Source organism: Malaclemys terrapin, chromosome 6, assembly GCF_027887155.1.
Source record: "Malaclemys terrapin pileata isolate rMalTer1 chromosome 6, rMalTer1.hap1, whole genome shotgun sequence".
Classification (NCBI taxonomy): domain Eukaryota; kingdom Metazoa; phylum Chordata; order Testudines; family Emydidae; genus Malaclemys; species Malaclemys terrapin.
In genome coordinates, this window is record NC_071510.1 from 93,564,437 (window position 1) to 93,586,982 (window position 22,546).

The 22,546-nt window shown below is 45.8% G+C and overlaps 1 protein-coding gene across 1 annotated transcript; it reads left to right on the top strand.

The window, feature by feature from the left end:
* The first annotated feature begins 8,659 nt into the window (after positions 1–8,659).
* LOC128838809 (sprouty-related, EVH1 domain-containing protein 2-like) lies at positions 8,660–9,536 on the top strand. The gene is made up of 2 exons (XM_054031234.1): positions 8,660–8,772; positions 9,113–9,536. The coding sequence occupies exons 1-2, from the start codon at positions 8,660–8,662 to the stop codon at positions 9,534–9,536; spliced, it is 537 nt and encodes a 178-aa protein (XP_053887209.1).
* The last annotated feature ends 13,010 nt before the right edge of the window (positions 9,537–22,546 follow it).

A 22,546-nucleotide genomic window follows, 5' to 3' on the forward strand; every position in this document is an offset into this window, starting at 1 on the left:
CCATTGTGGCTACACTGCTATTTTTAGCAGACTAGCTCAATCAGAGCAAGTGCAGGCATGTCTTACTGAGCTGGAAATTACAGCCCTAGCCCCAGTGTAGATGTGCCCTATGACAGTACAAAGCATAAAATAAAATAAAAAAATCCTTAGAGCAAGTTCTGTTACATTCATGAAAAACGCTTTAAATATTTGTAAATTTAAAACCACCTATGAAATTTCATTCAAATGTAGCCTATTCCTTAAATGCTAATGAGATCTGCAAAATTGTGTGTGTGTGTGTGTGTGTGTGTGTAAATATCCTTTTAATAACTCTTGAGTTTGTATGTGCAAAATTTCTTTTGGAACATGTGAGGAATGCTTTTTCTGTTCTTATATAAATGCTGAGCCAATTTTGCTCATGTTTTCCCAGAAAAGTTCATTGCTGCGGTGAGATTGAGCATGGATAATTTCAGCAGTAAAGGAATTTGTTTCAGAAAGTTAAGAGCATTTCAACCCTATTTAGTGTTCACTACCTTTTATAAGACACATTCAAAATCCTCACCTCTGTTACTAAGATGTATAGAAAACAAATAGTGCCATCTGTCTAGGCTCTATCCAAAAATGATTTGCACAAGTGTGTGCTCTGTTGGGTTTGCAGCAGCTTTTCACTCGGAACCTTCCCAGTACTATTGACACTATAAGCATGTGGACAAGGGTGACCCACTGGATACGTGTACTTGGACTTCCAGAAAGCCTTTGTCAGGGTCCCGCACCAAAGACTCTTAAGCAAGCATAGCTGTCATGGGATAAGATGAAAAATCCTTTCATGGATCAATAACTGGTTAAAAAATAGAAACAAAGGGGAGAAATAAATGGTTGGGTTTTTTCACAGTGGAGAGGTAAATAGCAGGGTCTCCCAATGAACTAAATGATAAATTATGTGATCTGGAAAGAGGGGGTAAAGCAGTGAAGTGGCAAAGTTTGCTGACTATACAATATTACTCACAATAGTTAAGTCCAAAGGTAACGGCAAAGTGTTACAAAGGGATCTCACTAAAGTGGGTGACTGAACAACAAAATGACAGATGATATTCAAGGCTGGTAATGCACCTTAGAAAACATAATCCCAGCTATACATACAAAATATTGGGGGTATAAATTAGTTGATACCACTTAAGAAACAGCTCTTAGTCATGGATAATTCTTTAAAAAATCTGCTCGGTATGCAGGAGCAGTCAAAAAAACTAAGACTGTTGGGAACCATCAGGAATGGGATACATAATTTCAAACTGCCACTATATAAATTTATGTCCACACCTTGAATACTGTGGGCAACTTTTTTGAGATGGGGTGACCAAAGCAATATTAAAATTGGAAAAAGTGCAGAGAAGGGCAACAAAAATGATTAGGGAAGTGGAATAGCTTCCATACAAGGAGAGATTAAAAAGTCTGGGACTGTTCATCTTATGAAGGAAGCTAAGGGGGATATGATAGAGGGCTACACAATCATGAATGGTGTGGAGAAAGTGGCTAGGGAAATGTTATTTCCCCCTGCACATAACAGAAGAACTAGAGGTCACCCAATGAAATTAATAGGCAGCATGTTTACAATAAACATAAAGAAGTACTTCTGCACATAAAACACTGTTACCCTGTGGAACTCATTGCCATGGGATGTGGTGAAGGCCAAAAATATAACTGGGTTATAAAAAGAATTAGATATGTTCATGGAGGATAGGTCCATCAATGGGTAGTAGCTAAGATGATTAGGGATGCAGTGTCATGCTCTGGGTGACCCTAAACTTCTGACTGCCAGAATCTGGGCCTGGACGACAGAGGACGGATCACTCAAAATTGCCCTGTTTTGTTCATGCCCTATGAATAGGGTTCCGTGTTTGTCATAGAGATTGTGGAAGTCACGGATTCCATTACTTTCTGTGACTTCTGATTGGCTTACCCCAGGGCTGCTTAAGCAGTTGGTTCTAGGGCCAGCTGCTCAGATGGCCCCAGGGACAGCCACACTGACCGCTGCTGGAGCGGATCCACAGCCAGCCGCTCAGGCAGCCCCATAGCCACCTGCAGCGGCCACTGCTTGGGCAGCCCTGGGGAGTGCCCAAGCAGCGGATGCTGCAGCTGGCCCCAGGACGGCCTGAGTAGCCGCAGGTGCAGCTGGCCCCAGGGATGGCCAGAGCAGTAGCAGGCGGGCGGCAGCCGCAGGTGGGAGCAGCAGTGGCCCCCCATCAGCAGCAGCCCCCTGGGAAGCCCCCCCCAGCAGGGACCCCCCACAAGATTTAGTTAGGGGTATAAGTCATGCACAGGTCATGGGCCATGAATTTTTGTCTATGACCTGGCCATGACTACTACTAAAAATACCTGTGACTACAGCGTAGCCTTACCTATGAAACATCTGGCACTGGCCACTGTCAGAGGCAAGGTAGTGGGCTAGATGGAGCATTGCTCTGAACAGGTATGACCATGCTTATGTTGCTGGTGCCTTCAGAAAGAAGTTCAGAAAAAACATTGAAAAGAAAATCCTTCTGTTCCCTTATAAAGATTTTTTTTTTCAAATGGCCTGTGAGTGGGGGGACAGTGAGGAAACAAATGTCAGTTACTCAATTATTTGTGTTATTTTGAAAAATGAGTGTAAAAAAAAGTAGTAGTACTTGAGCTTGTCCCTTGTAATTCTTAGGAGCGAGGTAATGTCAAGATACATTCTGGACACTGGCACAGTCAGTTGGGCTTCTGTTAGGTGCATGGGGCTGGGGAATCTTGTTTGGGATGGTTGAAGGAGGGACCAATGACTTGGATGGTGGATTTTTTCCTCCGTGGGGAGAGGTCAAGATCTGGCAGCTGGAGGAAAGGCATTGGGTAGCACAAGCTGAGTGGTAGCAGGGCAGAATCAGCAACTGGCAGGGACAGATCAGATTGTGGCACTTTTCTGGGGTAGTCAGAGGGTCCATAGCTATTTAATAAAGTGGAGCAGGGAGGAGAAGGAGGGATCAGGAGCTCAGCCAAGTATACTTAACTTGAGTGCAGTATATACGCCGCCTCAGCCTTCCAAGGGGTAAGATGGTTGGTGGCTCAGAAACAGTGTCACTAAATTAAGTCATATTTCAGAAAGAGTTTAGTGGCACCTCTTTGAGCTGCACATGCCAATTATATCAACTATCTGACCTGTCTTATATTTTAATTGATGCATTCAGTAGATGTTCCTTGTTTGTTTAACTTTCTACATCGTGATTAAAAAAACAAACGAACCTGAGGACACCACAAGATCAGATCGGGGGACACGGTCCAAGCGTTGGATTTGCATTTTCTGTATTGTAGATCTTTCAGCAGGAACCTGTCTAAATATAAGCATAGCCACTGGATAGTGAGCTAATTTTGCTGTAGCGACCACATGTGCTATTAGTTTGTAATTGTCAGGAGGGTTAAATAGATAGATGTAGGAGTCCCCATACCTAGGTGTTCTGTTAAGTTTAACCATAGTCACATTTCAGAGTTAACTGCAGGGAATCAGACTGAGATTTGAAATCACAAGATTAGCACTATCGTCATGGCAAATGGAGAAAATAAGGATCTGTACATCCTGCAAACTTGAGGTTCTCTAACCATAACAAATGTGAGTGAGAGTATTCTTGTTCAAATACAAGAGCTCAATCTTTTCGTCTGCTTCATCGGTGATGATTTGTGGATAGTGGAGAAAAAGGGTGGGGGGAACCTCTTTTATCATCCCTATTCACTACATATTAGCTACAAGACTATCATTCCACTGCTCTCAAAATGATGTCAGAACAGAGGGAGATCTATCTAGTATGACAGTCCATACTCTACATCTCGGAAGTGGCATGACATGTAGCTAGGTCTGGTCCATCAAGCTGGCTAGCAGATAAGCTGCAATTGACAGTAAGTGCAAACCAGCTGCAAGTATGGTTGCAATTTCCTTTTGTTTATAGAAGCAGAAAAGTGTGCATTCCTCTAGTCCTCTGCCCCAGTCAGCAGGATTCATGAAGCAGAGGATAGACTACACAGTTCCTCCTCGCTATACTAGCCAGGATCAAGATTGGCTTAAAGGGACACTCCCCACTTGAAATCTTATCAGGTTTTTAAATGACATAAAAATAAATACTTACCCTGATGGCTTGGTTAATGGGACATTCAATGTGTAGATCTGGAAATTACCTTAATTTTCAGTATAGTTCTATTAGAAAATGAAAACTTGAACTAATGGTATGTGACATAGTATTGACAGTATGCATAACTGGGAGGCATCTTGCTCTAGGGCAGAGAGTCAGCCTCCTGAGTTACCTTCTTGCCTCTGATACTGACTCATTGTGAATCCTTGTGAAAATTCCTTAACAGAGGTTTCACTTTGGCCATCTTTAAAATAGGGATAAGCAATACCTACTTCAGGTATGTTCTGACACTAAATTCATTGAGATATTTTGCACTTGCACTTACTTCTCGTACTCTGCAGATCAACAGTGTAACTGCTAAGTAATTTTATTACTTACTATCTTCTCATTTTTCTCTCTTCATCTCATCCACACCCAGGTTGAAATGTTCATTGTTTGACCATTTTAATTTTAATAAAATCAACATTACCAATCAAAAGGAAATCAGTGAAATAAAATTGTAGCCTACAATTTAAAATAACCCTGCTCTCCTTTTTATTGGTACTATTTGCATCTACTAATCTTGTGGGTGCATTTTTTTTTTGTACCTGGATGAATTGCAGGCACACACATTTGGATACTCTCAGGGTAGTGGTTGGCTATCCTCTAGACTTAAACTCATCTCTTCAATATAGAGAAAAGAGGGAAGCAATGAAACTGCAAAGGACATGTGGAAGTAAATAAATAAATCTGTGCAAGATGACAATGGCTATCCATATATGAAAAGAAAAACAGCTGAGGGTGATGATGGAGGGTCCTTATGAATCCCAGTTATTACTCAACATTTGTAACGTATCCCAGTATTAGCCATACTTGGCAGCTAGCGCAGTGTTCCTGAGTTACTGCATTACATGCTGGCCTGCTAGAAATTGCTGTCTGGAAAATCAACCTAGATGCAAAGCAACTCTGGATGGGAGAATTGTTTCCTGTGTAACACACTTATCATGGAGGTCCCTCAGTAAAGCAAACCAAGGATTTGTGTTTTTCTATTCATTTGGTGCCAAATAGTCTGGAGCTTGTAAAGTTTTTCTCTAAAAAGTCTGCAGTATATTAGGGTGATGAGCTAGGAGAACTTTTCCTATAGGTTGTCAAATTAGTTTCAGAGGTTGCAAATCTTCCAACTTGTGAGCAAAATATTAGACCATTAAATAAACGTGAAAAATAAAGTAAAAATTTTCTGTCCTGCTCTTTCTGCTAACCTTCAAATGTTTGAGTTTTCTGCCAGACTAAAAATAGTGCTCTCCCGCTCCCTCTCCTAGATTTTAGACTGGGGAGTGCTGCTCATAGTCACACATGAAGGATAAAGGATATGGATTTACAGCCAAATGTGTATATTTCCCCCCCATAGGTTTGGTACAGCACAAAAAGAAAATGTCTTCAAGGGAGCTTAATCTTAGCTCTGGAAAAATCTTCCTTTCAGAAAAAGGGAAGACAATTGAGCTTGCATGATTTCTCCTTCTTCTGGGGGTTTCTTTTCTTTTTCTTTCTTGCACCCACATTTTCTGGTATTAGTCCAAACCACGTGTTAGACTTCAAGTGTGATCCTGGAATATATGCATTAAATGTACATTATACTCCAAGACCTCATAAACAATATTTATTTGTCAGATGTAGTGGAAGAATATATTGTGCTTCTGCAAGATCATTGCTTTTGGGAGAACTTTTTCCACAGGGGAAGGCTTTTGCACTCTGTCATCCAAGTGGAGTGAACAATTCATTTTCTAATGCCATACCACATGGATTTTGTCCCATTAACCTAGTGCACAATATATAATGTCACTAAGATAATTCATTAATATGACCAATTTCTCAAAAAACAAAGCAAAATTAAGGCTAAAAATAGGAATAGAAAGAATTGCTAGGCTGAATTGAGTTTAGGAGCACATCTCTTCTTTAACTGTAAGTATGTTCTCTAGTCCAAAACAATTTTAAAAAGTGTAGTAAGAATTTGTTTTAATAAACAAGTAATACTGCTTCTTTGGGAAAGAGATGTGGAAATAAATATTATTTAGAAAAACTATAAAAATGCCAAGCAGAAAGTGTTCTGTGGAGATTCATTTCAGATATACAGAATAGCTGCTATATCACAGGAATTTTATTTAGATCATTTCAAAAGGATGAGAACTTTTAGTGAAATAAGCTGTTCATTTTGCTCAGGGCTAGTGATTAAAAAAAGAGAGAAATTTTAACGTCTTAGTAGCCTAGTTGTTCTTCATGAGTGAGAACAGTTACAGAGCTCTAAATAGGAATTCAGGAACAAGTCAAAAATTAACTATAAAAAACATGCAGTACTAAGGATTGCTGTCTTACACTATATGTAACCAAAAAGGAATCTCTCAACTCTGAAACTTTTGTGGAACCACTGGTGAGGTTCCAGTTTGTGTGTGTTTTCAGTCAAAATAAGCAAAATGTAAGAACGGGGGATTAAGATAAATTAAGATAATGTGATGATAGGTTGTGATCTGCACATTTTTCCTGTTTGTTTTGACCAGTCTTCAGTTTTTAGTAGTAGATTACTCACACAACTTCCTGTGGTGGTTCCCAAGCCAGTAGAAGCAGCAGCCCAAGCAGGATTGCTGCACTGAGGGGAGGAGGTAAAATAAGGTCCAGCCAGGGCTACACTTCCCCTAGCAAGCCCCACATTCCCTCCCCCACCCCACCCCACACACCCACCGCCGGGGAAGTAGGATCCAGGTGATGCCTCTCATCCCCCATTTTGCCTTGGGTGAGATTGTGAGAAATCACAGTGAGGAACTAGTCAGGGATTCCAGCTGGTAGGAGAAGTTGCAGAAGCAGCCAAAGAAGGGACCATTCAGAGAACTGTCTATGGTTTTTGAGTGGATTTTCTCTGCCCTTTGCTTACTCCTGGGTGAATTCTGTGCCACTGCACTTTCATAGAATTCATGTCCCTGGCAGATTTCTTTGCTCCCCCCCAGAAAATTGACTTTCTGACAGGAAAGCTGCAAGAGCAGTTACGCACCACTCCCTATCTGCGCAGGTACATAGTTTCAGGCACCCAGAGCAGCTGGCGGAGAGGTGAATCACTGCAGGTTTGGGGACACCTAAGCCAGTGACTCCTACCCTGAACTGGGATCAGCTGCTAGTCCCAGCTGGCCTGGAGGCTGGAGAGAACAGAATTTCCTCTTCCCCTGCAAGGAGTGGCTGTGTCAGACCAACCCCCAGAAACCTTCCCTGCTTTCTGCCCCATCGCTCCTCAGCTGCGGGGGGGTGGGGTCACTGTATGTGGAACTGCTCCCCCAGCCACCCAACCTCTGTGCATCTGGACCCTCCCATACCCAGACACCCCTGCCAAGCCTGACCCTCACTCAGAACCCCCTTAGCTTTCCATTCCCAAACCTCACGCCACTGAACTTCAACCCCTGCATCTGGAGTCCCCTTGCACCCAGACCCCCTGCCTCTGGACCCCTATGCCCAGACCACCCCCACTGAGCTCTCTGCACCCAGACCTCCACCCCACCAAGCCCCAGTCCCCCAGACTCCCTTAATGAGATCCCCACACCCAGACCCCTCTGCTGAGTCCCAGCCACTTTCACCTGGAAGCCCTTGCAGAGTTCCATTGCCCCCCCCAATGAGTCACTGTGCATCCAGATCCCCCCACACCTAGACACCCCCACACACACTGGCCTGCCTGCACCGAGATTGTCCCACAAGAATACTCTAACCTTACACCTGGCCCACCCCTTCCTCACTGAGCTCCTCCACACTTGGATCCTGCCTGGTTGCTTCTGCCTGCCCCAGACTTAGTGCACCTGGCACAGATGGGCAGGGCCTCGGGGTGTTTCTGGGGTAGGCCCAGGCCTTGTGCTATGTCAGGTCCTGTGTCCTGGGGGGTGGGGAGACTGCAGGGTGATTTCCCACCTTCGTACAACCAGTGGCCTGTACTCCTCACTGCCATGCTGGAACCTCTGCATTTATTTATTGACAAATAAAGCTTGAAGAATTTTAAAATATTGTGCACAGTTTTTAATTTTTTGGTGCAGAATGCCCTCAGGAGTATTTGCTGCTTGGCTGTTTGCTTTAACCCCCTCCCTCCCTCACAGTTTCTTCACCTCAGCCTCGCTGCACACATACCTCTTTTATCTCACTCACCTCTCTTCCCAAGAATTGCTTCTCATGTCTTCCTTACAACATTCTTGCTAATACATCCCAGAATTGTTTGCTTTTTTTGCAACACTGTTACATTGTTGACTCATATTTAGCTTGTGATCCACTATGCCCCCAGTTCCCTTTCTGCAGTACTACTTCCTAGCCAGTCATTTCCCATTTAATCTGTGCAACTGATTGTTCCTTCCTAAGTAGAGAACTTTGTATTTGTCCTTATTGAATTTCATCCTATTTACTTATTAGCATTTTTCCAGTTTGTCCAGATCATTTTGAATTTTAATCCTAGCCTCAAAGCCCTTGCAACCCCTCCCAGCTTGGTATCATCCACAAACTTTCCTCTGAACGTTTCAGCTAACTGCGGCGCTAGCTAACGGTGTGTTATGGAAGTTAGAGGGGGCCCTGCAGAGATCTCTGCTGTGCATCATTGTGCTGCTATAAAGGCACCCACAGCCACCCTAATCTCTGTTAGTGATCCAGGGTACAAGAATTTCCCAGTGTATGGACTAAAAATAAGGTGGAGTGTGGAAAAATAGATTGCTGAAGTTTTGATTGAGGAAAAAGATCCCCCTCCCCAAAGGCAATATAAATACCCAGCTGCAGCAAAGGAGGGCATTAAAAATACCATAGACTGTCTCTTGGAACAAGTATCTGCAGTTCACCAGTATGGCCAATCCTTAAGGCGGACTGGGTCACTTACAGAATGACAATAGACTTCTGTGCATTAAATGCGGCCACCCCTGCAGCAGCCCCTGTAATAGCTAAATACAATGAAATCATAGCAGCTCGCTCAAAATGGTTCTCCATGATCGATTTGGCTAATGCTTTCATGGCTATACCCCTCCATCCTTACAAAGGTCCTATCGACACGTCAGCTTTCCAGATGATGATGCGGAGGAGATAGTGCGCATTAACCCACAAGAAAAGATTTGGATGACAGGTTATAAGGACTACCACCATGCCCCCTTGCGAGGGAAGTACATCGACGCCGATGATGTGGACTTGTACATACGTTTTGCCAAAAGCGATGCCTCAAAACACAATTACAATTATCCTTACATAGACAGCTCAGACTTTGACCTGGGTGAAGATATGAAGGGTGCTGTGATAAAGACTCAGCCTGTCAAGTTCAAACCAAGATGGAAGGAAGATGGCAAGAGATCGCGGTGCGTGTATTGCAGGGACATATTCAATCATGAGGAAAACAGGTGGGGTCAGAGTCAGGACGCACCAGACCACGTCAGAAGTTGCATCTGTTGATTCAGCTGTATGTGGTGTGCGGACAGTATATTTATATTTAAAAATAAATAAATAAAAATTGGGGGAGGGATAGCTCAGTGGTTTGAGCTTTAGCCTGCTAAACCCAGGGTTGTGAGTTCAATCCTTGAGGGGGCCATTTAGGGATCTGGGGCAAAAAATCTGTCTGGGGATTGGTCCTGCTTTGAGCAGGGGGTTGGACTAGATGACCTCCTGAGGTCCCTTCCAACCCTGATATTCTATGATCCTTCATGTTAGTATAAGTTTGCTTTTACCTATAGGGGACAGCAATATGCCTTCAGCCGGACTCCCGAAGGTTTCCATTCTTCCCCTAGTATTTGTCATGCCCACATCCCTAAATTGTGGAACTATTTGCACCCTAACCACCACTCTCATGTAATTTCATATATGGATGACATTTTAATACACACCCCCACTTCGGAAATGAACAGGGAAATCACCAGAGAAGTATTGACTATAGTGCAGGAAACTGGATTTAAGGTAAATAGAGGAAAGGCTCAGTTAGTACAGCAACAAGTGGGTGTGTGCCTCGGGGAGGATGGCCAGACTCCTGATCAACAAAGGGTAGAAACGATAGGAAAGCTACCTGCTCCCACCGACACGCACTCCCTACGAGCTCTCTTGGGAACTTTTAATTTCTCCAGTGAGTTCATTGAAATGTTCTCTGACAAAGCCAAGCCTCTGTACCAGTTATTAAAGAAAAACAGGATTTGGGAATGGGGACCAGACCAACAGACTGCCCTGGCCACCTTGAAACAAGGTTTAGCTAGTGCTCCTACCCTGGCTTATCCGGACTCTGCCCTGCCCTTTGTGATTCAGTTGGCCTCCTCAGAGACAAGCATCAGAGCTACGCTCAACCAAAGGCAATGCGACCAGCTCAGAGTCATCACATATGCCTCCAGGCTCCTGGATCAAACAGAGCAAGGTTTTACCCCCTGTGAAAAGGAGTGTCTTGCATTGATGTGGAGCCTCACATATTGGGAATTTATTATTGGAGGGTCGAAGATTATTGTTCAGACTGTGCATTCCCCACTCAAGTACATCATATCAGGGAAAATACAGGAGGGCCAGGTCTCTAATCCCCACATTGCTCAATGGACCCTCACCCTAGTAAATTGAGGAGTTGAGTTTAAAAAAGAGCAAGCCATTTCGCCTGCCCCATATGGGCTGATTATAGAAGGAGAGGAGCATATCTGCCCCCTCCCCTTTGTAAAACACCTTGAGTGGCCAGTCAAAGGAGGCATGAGGCTTGAAGATGCTAAACAGAAGGGGTTTTCAATTTGGTTTAGAGATGGCTCAAGTTTTCTACATACAGGTCATCTCCAAACAGGGTATGGAGCCATCCGCGTAAATGACTGAGAGATGCTCCAACGACGAGCTTGCCCTCATTCTGCCCAAGCAGCCGAGGTGGATGCAGTTAAAGCTGTCCTAGCTTATGAATCTTGGGACACTTCTGTTACTACTTATACTGACTCTGACTGGCCAGCCAGAGCAATCACTGTGTGGCTTTCCCTTTGGTTGAATAGAGAAATGGTAGCCGCAGATGGGTGGTCCATTTCTCATTCAGACAAATGGAGACAAATTGCAAATCTGATCAAGGAATGAACTGGCAACAGCTGGGTGAAACACAAAGGGGCATCAGAAAAATCACTCAGAAGAAGCACACTGGAACAATAGAGCTGATGCCTTAGCCAAAGCTGCTGCTGCTACTAGTAACCACACTAGTGACACAGACCAATTAGAACAAATAGAGGCAGTAACTACCCAGGGAAAAGCTTTAGGCAAAGGAATAGATACCTTGGACTTAAGTACCCTTCAAGATGGGGATACACAAATCCAGTCCTTAGCCAAGACAGGGAAAGATCCCACAGGAAAATACAGGATTGCGCAGGTTGGAGATGTCTGGTGGGCTGTGGATGCAGATGGTCAAAGGCACTGGATAGTCCCCAGCCAGGTATGGGGGGAACCTGATTCAGTTTGTGCATGAGCAAGGGCATAGAGGAAAACAGGATACTTTAAATAGGGTGAAAGATACAGGGTGGTGGCCGGGCATGAAAGTGGACATAGATCAGTGGTGTGATAATTGTCTGCAGTGTGCCATGGTTAATGCTGATCACTAGGTTAAAAAAAATGCATTGGGGCACCAAAGAATAGAGGGTCCCTGGTCACGGATTCAGATAGATTACATAGGCCCTTTATCCACCAGCAGTAGAAGGAATAAATACTGCCTGGTAATAGTAGATTCTTTCCAAATGGGTCAAAACCATCCCTACTATAACCAACACTGCCTCTGTCACCGCTAAGCAGCTCTTTAACATGGTTTTCTCAAGAATGGGAATTCCCAGAGTAATTGATTCAGATCTCGGATTCCATTTTGTGGGAGATGTTATGCAAGATCTATGTAAGGCTTTAGGCATTAAGTAACGTTTCCACATAGCTGGACACCCTGAGTCCTCTGGACAAGTTGAATGAAGCAATCACATGCTAAAGGAAGCTTTGAGAAAACAAGCTCGGAGAGATTGGGATGAAGAGCTACCAATAATTTTAATGGCTCCAAGAGGCTCTGAGGCGATACATGGATACACTCCCTTTGAAGTTATGACTGGAAGACAAATGTGCATGCCTGAAAGTTGGTGATTGGGAGTAGAACTGCGTAGTGCCTGGGAAAGAAAGATGGTAACAGATGAATGGGTACAAACCTTAGTAGAGGCGATAGCTGCTTTACACAAGTGAGTGGCAGCATAGCTAGGCATAGTACAGCAAATCATGGGCAAAATACTAGGCTGGGGGAAACCTCCTTTGATATGGGAATTAGGCCTACCAGTAATGTACAGAAGGTTTTCAGTGAAGTAACACTATTTGACACACACCTGGGATGGCCCCTGCTTTATTGTGAATTGGGCCAGCCCCAGTGTTTATCAGGTAGAAATCCTGAATGGAAAAAATGGGAAACCCTGGCGGAAATGGTTTCATTCCACACAGCTCAAAGAGTGGAAGGGTAAACCACGGGACCTCAAGGAATATTGTAACTGTCTTCTCCATCTTGCCAGCCACCTGTCTTAGCTAGCAAAAAGGAACAGTTTGGGGCCATTGGAAAATACACGTCGGGTGGGCTTGTCAGTGCCTACCCCGATGTTGAGATAGGAAAAGGCCAGCGAAGTCCTTGACTTCTTATGGACACCCTCACGTAGGTCATTGCTTCATGTTCACCCTGCAATATTGGTCTCAGATTCTCCCAGTATATACAGGGGTGAGTGAGGGAGTTCTTCTCTTCTCTGTCCCCTCACAGGTCCCAAACACGAGGCATGACATCCCACAGTGCACCAGCACCCTGCTGTTCATAAGTGTCTGGAGTCTGATGCTGTCCAGGCTCTATGCTGAACCTGTGATCCCTCTGAACCTCAGGAGGTGCTTGCCAGCTGGAGTCCAGGAAGTAAAATTGCTGTGCCACATGCATGGATTCTATGGGAATGGGAGCAAACCCCTGGCCATGCAGCGTCGCTACCATTTCTATGCTGATGGCAACTCCTTGGGTTGCCCCTGGGAAGCATTGCCAATTGCACGCAGAGTGCCACCAGGGAGTCACTCCAGTTTTGTTACGAAACTAAGACCACACCAGACTCCATCCCGTTATTCTATAAGCCGTTGTGGTCTTGAAAGGGATGTACACCATCAGATGCAACCAGTGACAGCCTCCTGGGTGGCAGAATGTGCAGGATAGTCCTGGTTTCCTCTGCTGTTTGGGGAGTAACCATGCCCCTATGTGTCATCATTATCGTCGGAACCCAGACACCTCCGTTACCCGGAGATGAACTGCAGCTGTCTCTGATCACACCAGCAGGCAAGACTATCACCGGGTTCCTCGTAAACTGGGAACCACTGAACTGGACTTTAGTTGGACATGACCTGATTCAGCAAGGTCCCACAGACTGGGTAGTTCCACTAAAGGGCACACATTGTGACAAGCTCATGCCAACAATTTGGTTTAAATTCTATCGGCACATTGCTGTTTTGGAGGGATTCCATGAGCCTGGATTGTACAGAATGGAATTGGGCCAACAACAAAAAACTGTTTTAAATTTCAACCCTCTGATCACAAACCTCGCTCCCCTCCGATGTTTAACAGCCCCAATTTCAGGACCCCATGTGTTGAAATTGGATCAACAAGAACATTAGGTTCTTCAACCTCAGACTTCTTTGAAGAAGGTTCAAATCCACTTAGAAGGCATGAATATCTTTCACATTGCACCTGTATGCGCTCCCTTGATTGGAACTAGCCATAAGGGTTGGGATGTGTGGGTAAGAATATGGCAAGGGGCCGACCATGTAAATAGAGTAAAAAGGGAATTAAGTGATTGGATTGCACCTGTAACAAAAGGAATCTCTTTAGTTGATGCGGAAACATAGAAGTTCTGGGTAATAAACTATCATATGACACCGAAAATATAGGAAAGATGGGAACCCCATTAACAGCACTTTGAAACAGTTAAGAGAGGAGCAGCAAGCAGTTAATAAGTAAGGTATTTCCTGGGTGAGAGAGACTCATAGAAAAAGATGAAGAGTTAATAATGTTTGGTGTACAGTCCCTCCAGAATAATGTCTCATTGCCTCAGCATGTGAACAAGCTCAGGATCTCGCCCAGAACGTAATCATGGGAATGATTCGGCAAGCCATAGCAGGACAAATTCCCATGGAGGCAATCAACTTGATTCGGTCACTTGTAACTGAGGAAGAATTAGTCCTCCAGCCCTGGTGGAGACTTGTTAATGCTCCGTACAGTCACCACCAGCAAAGCTTGCAGTTATTCCTGATAATTGTCACAGGCAAAGAAATTAGAGTAATCCACCCAGTAGTCCCACTGGGATTACAGAATAATGATAACTCAGTAATGTACTCCAGAGATCCTAACATTGGGCCTGGCAGAAAGATAGTATGTGGAACACAGTACATGTAAAAGGGTGTAGGAGAAAAGAAGGTTTGGGCTATAGCTGTGAAGAACAAGCATTGGAGGAACATGATGAATGCTTCTTCCCAAAACCTTGGAATAAGTCTCAATGTTCCTTCTATGTTATCCAGGAAGAGGGGGTCTGTTATTGTCTATGCTGGTAAAGCATGTGTGTGTGTGAGAACGAGATGTAATATTGTATTGATTAATGGACATTGGATTCAACCCATGGTGCCTTACATTAATCGCTGTTTCTGTAATGTAGTCACCATTGTTAATTGTGATATTAAGTTTACTGTGCCTATATGGACTGAACAACATTTTAATGCCTATCCTGAGCTCTACAAGGAGGTTTCCCCCATTTCACTGGGAATGAGTCTCCCTGCCATTAAGGGACTATTAACTCAGCCCTCCTTACAAGCTGAGCTGCAAAGGCTCCAATCTTTGGGGGAGAATGGGAAACTCAAGATTCAACACCACAATCAGGAGATCTCTAGGCTAGCAGCTACAGTTAAAAACACAGGCCATCACTCCTGATGGGAGACTTTGCTTGGGGGGAGCCCCAGTGCAACAGGTCTTTTGAATATCATGCTTCACCCCATTGTGGTGGTGATCAGTTTCCGAATTATACTAGCAATTGGTCTGGTTCTACTGGTTTGCAGGATCCAGCGACTGATGCGGTGGCTGCGATGGATTGAAGATCAAACCTGGTACCACAGAGTAAGGATGTGATGGGGATACTCAGCGCAAGCATCCCATCAGTGTGGGGGGAAGACTTGTTACCTGTCAACTCTGTGTCCTTGGGGAACCAGGGCTCAGTACCCAGCCTGTCCGACTCATGAAGTACATCCTGCCCCCCAGCGTCTGCTTGAACAAAAGCTGATCAGAAGAAAGACTTACAAAAAGCAATGAAAAGGCAGCGGGAGATACACCTAAACCCCTCCGGACAAGGGTGACAGGATTAAAGAAACTCCCCTAGCCTCATTTGCATCGAAGATGGGACAGAGAGGCATCTCTATTACCATACAGAATGGAGAACAGAGATTCCAAGGCAAGAACCGCACTGAACTTTGGGACCAGAAAAGCAGGGAAGCACTGCATGATGGGGGATCTCTGCTCCAGATGTTAATGAACCCACACCTGCACATACCCAGCTCAGTAGTTATCAGACCAATTCTAGAAGTAAATCCTTTATTGGGATCCAAAATACTGAAGCTGCCTAATTGCATTGTGAGCTCCCTCGAAGGAACACTGCCCATAGCCAAGAATGATCAGTTCCTATTGTCGAGCCTGAACAAAACAACTTTGGTATACTGCCTTGAGCCATCAGTTTACCCATAAACAAATCTAGTGTTCTCCCTTGAACCATTGTTGTTTCCTTACAAAAAAACCCTACCCACGCTCAAGTAAGTGTTTTGATGCCTGGATCCAAAATCTGCATCAGTTCCACTGGGACGTCATTTTCTCCTGACTGACAGTGCTGGGGGCTCAGCCTGTCTCCAGCACTCTGGAACCTCAGCTACCACCACCATCTGGGAACCCCAACCTGTTCAAGCTTCACGGAGTGGAGAAAACCCAACTCTCTCTCTCTCTCTCTTTTTTTTTCTACTCTAGTAATAGCTTTCTATCCCTGACTTGAGTGCAGGGCCATCCCTAGCTATTCTGGGGCACTATGCAGCCCCCCTGTGGGAGGGGTGGGGGGCCCCAGGCCTCCGCGGGGGTGGGAGGGCTGGCCCCAGGCCTCCGCGGGGGTTGGAGGAGGCTGGCTTGGAGGGCAGGGGGAACCATCCCCCAGCACTCACTGGTGGTGCAGCTGGGGCCGGGTTCCTGCACTTCCCACTGCCGGTGAGTGCAGGCCCGGCCCTGCTGCAGTCCTCAGGGGTGGGAAGGGGCGGGGCTGGGGCAGAGCAGGGGTGGGAAGGGACGGAGCAGGGGTGGGGAGCATGGGGAAGAGGCGGGGCAGGGGCTGGAACAGTATGCAGCTGCGCAGGGCACCAGGAAATTTGGCGCCCCAAGTTTCCTGGTGCCCTGCGCAGCTGCATACTTTGCGTATGGGTAAGGACAGCCCTGCTTGTGTGATCAGGTATAGTTCTCTAAACCTGACTTTTGTAATCAAGTTTAAGCTAGATTTAACATTGGAACTGTTTTGTTTGCTTAACTCTCTTTGTATGGTTATTATCTGGCAATAAATAACTTTTATGGTTAAGCTGGTTGCTTCTCCCCCCCCCCCTTGTGTTTTTGGCTTCCCCATTTACTCTGCAGCAATGCTCCTCTTACCTAAGCTAAAGATCCCCAAAATCCTGTGGGGTTTGCTCATCAAGTGGGTTACTACCAGAACAATTGTAACATGAAAGTGGGGATAGGGACATGCTGAACCTGTGGCATAGGAGGATGGCACCTTGGAAGTGCTGCTCGACCCAGCCTGCTGAGTCCAGGGACATATAAGGGGTCAGCTTGGGAGTGCTGATTGACCCGGTCCCCTCAGATGTTCTCTATATTTTGTGTGTGTGTGTGATTGATTGATTGATTTTTGGGGCAGGAGGAACCCAGCCCTGGGGAACCTAGGTCCTGCAGGATAGCTCCATTGGGAGGGGACTTGCAGAAGGGAGAAGTAGAGCTCCATATGAAAATACAAGTAACACAAGCAGTACATTGATAGAATTACATAAACACCCCTCTCCCCCACCAAAGAGTAATCCTAATAAATGCGTATACCCCAAAGTAACGGGAAAATCTGGTAACGAGAGATAGGGAGGGAAAGAAGGAATCCCTAGGATGTTTTTACCCCTCAGTTTTATAGTCCAGTCAGCCTTTGATATGCATTTTCCTGAGGGATACTCCTAGATAAAGTTCCTTCCCACTCTGTGGAGGGAGACATTGTCTTGTAGTGAAACAGGTTCCATGTTGTTTATTAAAATGCAGATAGATCTGTCCCCGCCTCCGTCCACTTGACTAGTGATTGCCAATCAACTTTGATGATATCTGGCTAGAGGCATCAGCTTGTCTTTTGTCTTGGGAAACAGTTTTACCCCCTTCCCAGACTTGTCTAGTAAACACATTTCATTCATAATTTCAGTTTATATTCATAACTTTACATATAATGTTGCTACATGTATTTTACCATGCTATTATTAATCAGTGAGTTATTAGTTTTCAAATTATACCTCACAAGGCACATTTTATACAAAGATTATTACAATAGCATGTAGGGTGTGTATACAGGGGTGCATTTCGTCACAAAGAGGAACTATATTCCTCCACACAATTGCTGATTTACTCCTCCTCATTGGCACCAAGCAGTGATCCCTCTCCATTACCCTCAGAGTGTAAAGGGGGGAGGGTCCTCTTTCAGAGCCCCACCCCAACTGGAGTGGGAGTGGCACTGGGCTGGTCAACCTCAACCAGGCTAGTACCCATTTACCATGCCATCCTGGACATATTGGGCTTATTGGAGACTTTCATGTCACATACCCAGGAGGAGATCACCATGCTGTGCTATCAGGAAGAGAAGAGCTCATTCCCCAGTGGCCCTGTTAGCCAGGCTGCCCACACTGGAACTGGATGTTGGTCCCCAGGAGCAAGAAATTTTGGAAGAGGTACAACTACTCCACTGAAGAAGTCCTCCTCATCACCAGACAAGGCAGTGACACCAGCCCCGACACAAGCAACTGACTACTTTAAAGCTTTCCAACACCTAATATCTGTATCACAGAGACCCTGGACATTCAAACTATACTTGTAAAAGTTAAGTCTCTCAACTTTTCAATATTTTTAGTACCATGACACCAACGAGAATAGCCCTCATGATTAATTAAAACTGGCTAAATCGCTATGACAAAACCTGGACATACTTCCTCACACAGAAAAATTGGAGTCCAATAAAGGTGCTCCTAAGGACAAAGATCCTAAGGAGCAAGGTTGATAGCCATGACCATCAGAATGAGCTTCAAACATGAGACGTATCATGTGAAGGACAAGATATAATGGAGGACTTGCACTTTGAGGGAATGGAGCTCTTCAGCCAGAGACCAAAATGCTCCATTTCCTCAAGGATTTAAGCTCTCTGGGGATCTATACACCAGCTCCCAGTAGTGAGTCATACAAGTACCAGACCCCAAAAAAGGCAGAGGATCTCATCCAATGCCTGGGGCTGATAGCTAGATTGCCAGCAAAGAAAGAAGCATATGGTCTTCTTGACCAACCTGACACCATCTCACAGGCAGCAGATTTGACAGAAGCATTGAGAATCATTCTGGAGCCAATCCGGAGCTTGCCCTCACCTTCGGGAACCACCTTGCCCCGTTCCACCGGACCTGGAGGATTATCACAGCTGACAAATGGGCATTTAAACATCATTGCCCCAGGCTACCCTGTGCATTGCCACACCACTCGCCCTACTCACCCCTCTTCCTTGTCTGTCTTCAGGAATTCTTCCTGTGAGAGATTGTTACAAACTGAAGCGGCCTCATTGTTTTGTCTAGGAGCTGTAGAAGAGGTACCACAGGAGGATGGGAGAAGAAACTTCTATTCCTGATATTTCCTTATCCTGAAGAAGAAGAAAAGGAGTCTTTTCCCCTTCTGAAGAAATGGAACAAATACATTATGCTGCCTCAGATTGGTAACATTTACCTCAATCATTCCATCATTTAAGGCTAAAACCTGGTTTGTGGCTTTTGACTTGGCTATGTAGATGTATGCATCCTGCAGGATGGTTTGCCCCTGAGCTGGAGATCCCGGGGTTAAGCCACCCTGATACAAGATTCTGGGGCTAAGCCACCCTGACTACAAGGGATTCCAATATAAAAAGGCAACAGGGAACTGCAGGGAAGGGGATGTGGTTGAGCAAAATAGCTAGGAGACTCCGTAGAGCTGAAACTGATGAAAGACTTTGTGTTTGTTTTGGAACTTTTTTAGTTCTGTTTCTGACAAGCTCTGTTGCCAGCCTGATGAAGAATGAATTACAGGAGTTTTGGCTGAGAAGGTGACTGTAAATTTTATGAGGGGCCCTGATGAAGGGGAAATAGAGGTGGGTGGCAGCCACCGTACTACACCATCCAGCCAGCCCACAGGAAGTATATATGATTCACAGTGTGGCCCAATCATTACCAGTACAAGGTGCTTTGGACTTTCTATGGCTTAGGAGAGCCCTTTGGACGCTCCATAGCATAGAGAGTATAGTGACTAAGGCTCCAAAATTCTGAGTTCCTCTTTTTAGTGATGGTCCCTATTATATTCCAGTTAGGGTTTATGCATACCATGCACCCGGAATTGGAGAATTTGAAAGTAGTGTCTGTTGATCTGCGCATGTGCCCTGACACGCCTGATGGTTTTATCCAAGGTGACAAAGGATGGGATGGTTCAACCACATCTCCAGTTCCTTCTCACTGCCACATGATCCAGGTCAGAACTTTCAGCGTCCTTGTCTCTGACACACCTTTAAAAACATTGATTTTTTAGAATTTTAAAGTTTTATAGTACTTTTTAGCTGTTTTATTGTAGTTGTCATAATTTTACTAATTAGGATAGATAGATTGGGGGTTTGTTTCTCTACACATACACACCCTGTTCCCTTGTGAGGGTACCGGACTTTGCTCAGGACCCTCAAACTCTGGGCTTCAAACTCTGTGCCTCCTGCCCGCATGCTTTCTTGGAGAGCGACGAACACCAACACTGCCTCTACCCAAGACGGCTGGGCTCACTGGAAGCACCTTATGGAAGTCACCATGATGCCCACTTGAACCCAGGCCAGGGGATCTCCCTGTATATCAGCCTGAAACTCTGAGGAGTGTGCCTCCTGCTTCTGAGTCTGAATCTGGACCCCGGGGCCTACTCGGGAGGTAAGGAAGGAAGCATACCCATAAGTATGGGAATAAGTCTTCTTCAAAAACAAAGAAATCAGGTGCTCCTTCCATGAGTTCGAGTCATGAAGATGGAGCGCGCACTAAACCACATAGACACGACAAGAAGTTCCATAAGAAATGGGATCCGGCAGTCTCAGCTGCTGGACCAGTTACCGTCAACATGCGGGATCCACCTGTTCCAGGGAAGTCTGTGGCACCACCACCAGTTCCAAGTAAAGAGAAGGTATCACTAACACCAGAGAGATCAGGAGTGGTGCTTGAGACCCAGGACATCTTTGCCTTAACGGAACTAGGATCACCGCGTTTGTTGGAACTCACTGTCTCTAGGGAGACTATTTCTCCCCGTCATGATATGCCACCATTGCGAGACCCCTTGCCTTCTGCTCTGAAGGTCTACACACTGCCACCAGCTCTGATGGTACCGCCAATAGAACCACAGTCCACCTTCTCATTCTCTGATGAGTCGGATGCCAGAGAGGGACCATCGATGTCGTACCAACTGTATGCGTACTCACAAAGGCCATCCTGATCTTGGCAACACACTCCACTCCAACCACCACGGAGCCACTGGTTTCCCATGCCCTGGGGACCACCTCAACACCTTCAGATCCAGCCTACTGGCCTTATTAGAGGTCCTGGTCCCAATACCCCCCTGAAAGGGAGCTTTCACCTGCTTCCCCATTGAAGGCCCCTTGTAAGAGGCGTTCGAATTCATTGTTTGATGGTGCCAGGGGCGGCTCTATGTATTTTGCCGCCCCAAGCACGGCAGTGAGGCAGCTTTCGGTGGCGCACCTGCGGGAGGTCCGCTCGTAATGTGGATTCGGCAGCATGCCTGTGGGGGGTCCGCTGGTCCCATGCCTTTGGCATACCCGCCGCCCTCACGGCAACTGGCAGGCCGCCCCCCGTGACTTGCCGCCCCAGGCACGCGCTTGGTGCGCTGGTGCCTGGAGCTGCCCCTGGATGGTGCTACCTCTTCCAATCCACCCCCTGTCCTGGATCCCTCCTCAGGGACCACTCTCATGACAGCACCCTCACCCAAGAGGTGAACTCCTTATTGCAACGGGGAGCAGTAGAACACGTTCCCCTGGAATATCAAGGGACGGGGTTCTATTCAACTTACTTCCTGATACCCAAGAAGAAAAGCAGGTAGAGACCAATCCCAGACCTCTGTCAGCTCAACTGCTTCATTTGCAAGCCCAAGTTTCATATGGTGACACTTGCAGTGATCATCCCATTCCTAGAAAGAGGCATGTGTCCTGGTACAGTATTTCCATATCTTGACAACAGGCTCCTAGCCACATGGTCCAGACATGAAGCCCAAGTTTCAGCCTCCATGTTACTTGGCCTTCTTTCATCCCTCAGGGTCAGTATCAATGTGAAAAAATTGACCTTGGACTCCACAAAATCCCTGGACTTTATAGGGGCTAACATCAGCTCAGTCACAGCATGGGCCTACCTACAAGGGACAGGTTCCAGACACTACAAGAACTTGTAACTCATATCATCAACAATCCTTATGTCCCAGCCCGGACTTGCCTGTCCCTCTTTGGCCACATGGTTTCGTGTTCACACATAACCACCTTTGCTCAACTCCACCTTTGCTACCTCCGGATGTGGCTCCAGACAGTTTACTCCTCGAAACATCAACCCCTGGACCTCATGCTGAAAGTCCCCCCAGGGTATTCTCATCCATCCAGTGGTGGACAGATCCACCTCATGTCTGCATAGAGGTTCCCTTCCTCTCCTCCTCCCCGGACAAGATGATTATCTCCGATGCATCCCTTGTAGGCTGGGGAGCGCACATGGATGATCACATGACATAGGGAATGTGGACTCCTCGGGAATCCAGGATGCACATCAACATCTTGGAACTCTGAGCTGTAATGAAAGCATGTCAAGCCTTTCTCCAGTTCATCTGTTCCCATCACATTCTGGCTGCCTCAGACAAACCACTCCCGGCACTGGAGTTCGAACACAGTACCGAAACCAACGTGGGTACAACGCAGCAGACTCCAACACCTAAGAACCCACCCCTCCCCTGGCAATGGAATCATTATCGTCATCTCTGGATGAAGTGGTTGCGGGTCCCTCCCAAACAGGCAGTCCCCCTGACGACTTCAAGGAGCACCAGCCCCTCCTTACAAGGGTGGCTACTAATTTGAACTTAAAAACTGAAGAGTTCAACG

Bases quoted from the DNA above. Each gene is read 5' to 3' on its own strand.
- LOC128838809 (XM_054031234.1), top strand. From the start codon at position 8,660: ATGGAAGTTAGAGGGGGCCCTGCAGAGATCTCTGCTGTGCATCATTGT. The intron at 8,773-9,112 runs AGTGTATGGACT...CTTTCATGGCTA, and splicing joins CCAGGGTACAAGAATTTCCC to TACCCCTCCATCCTTACAAA.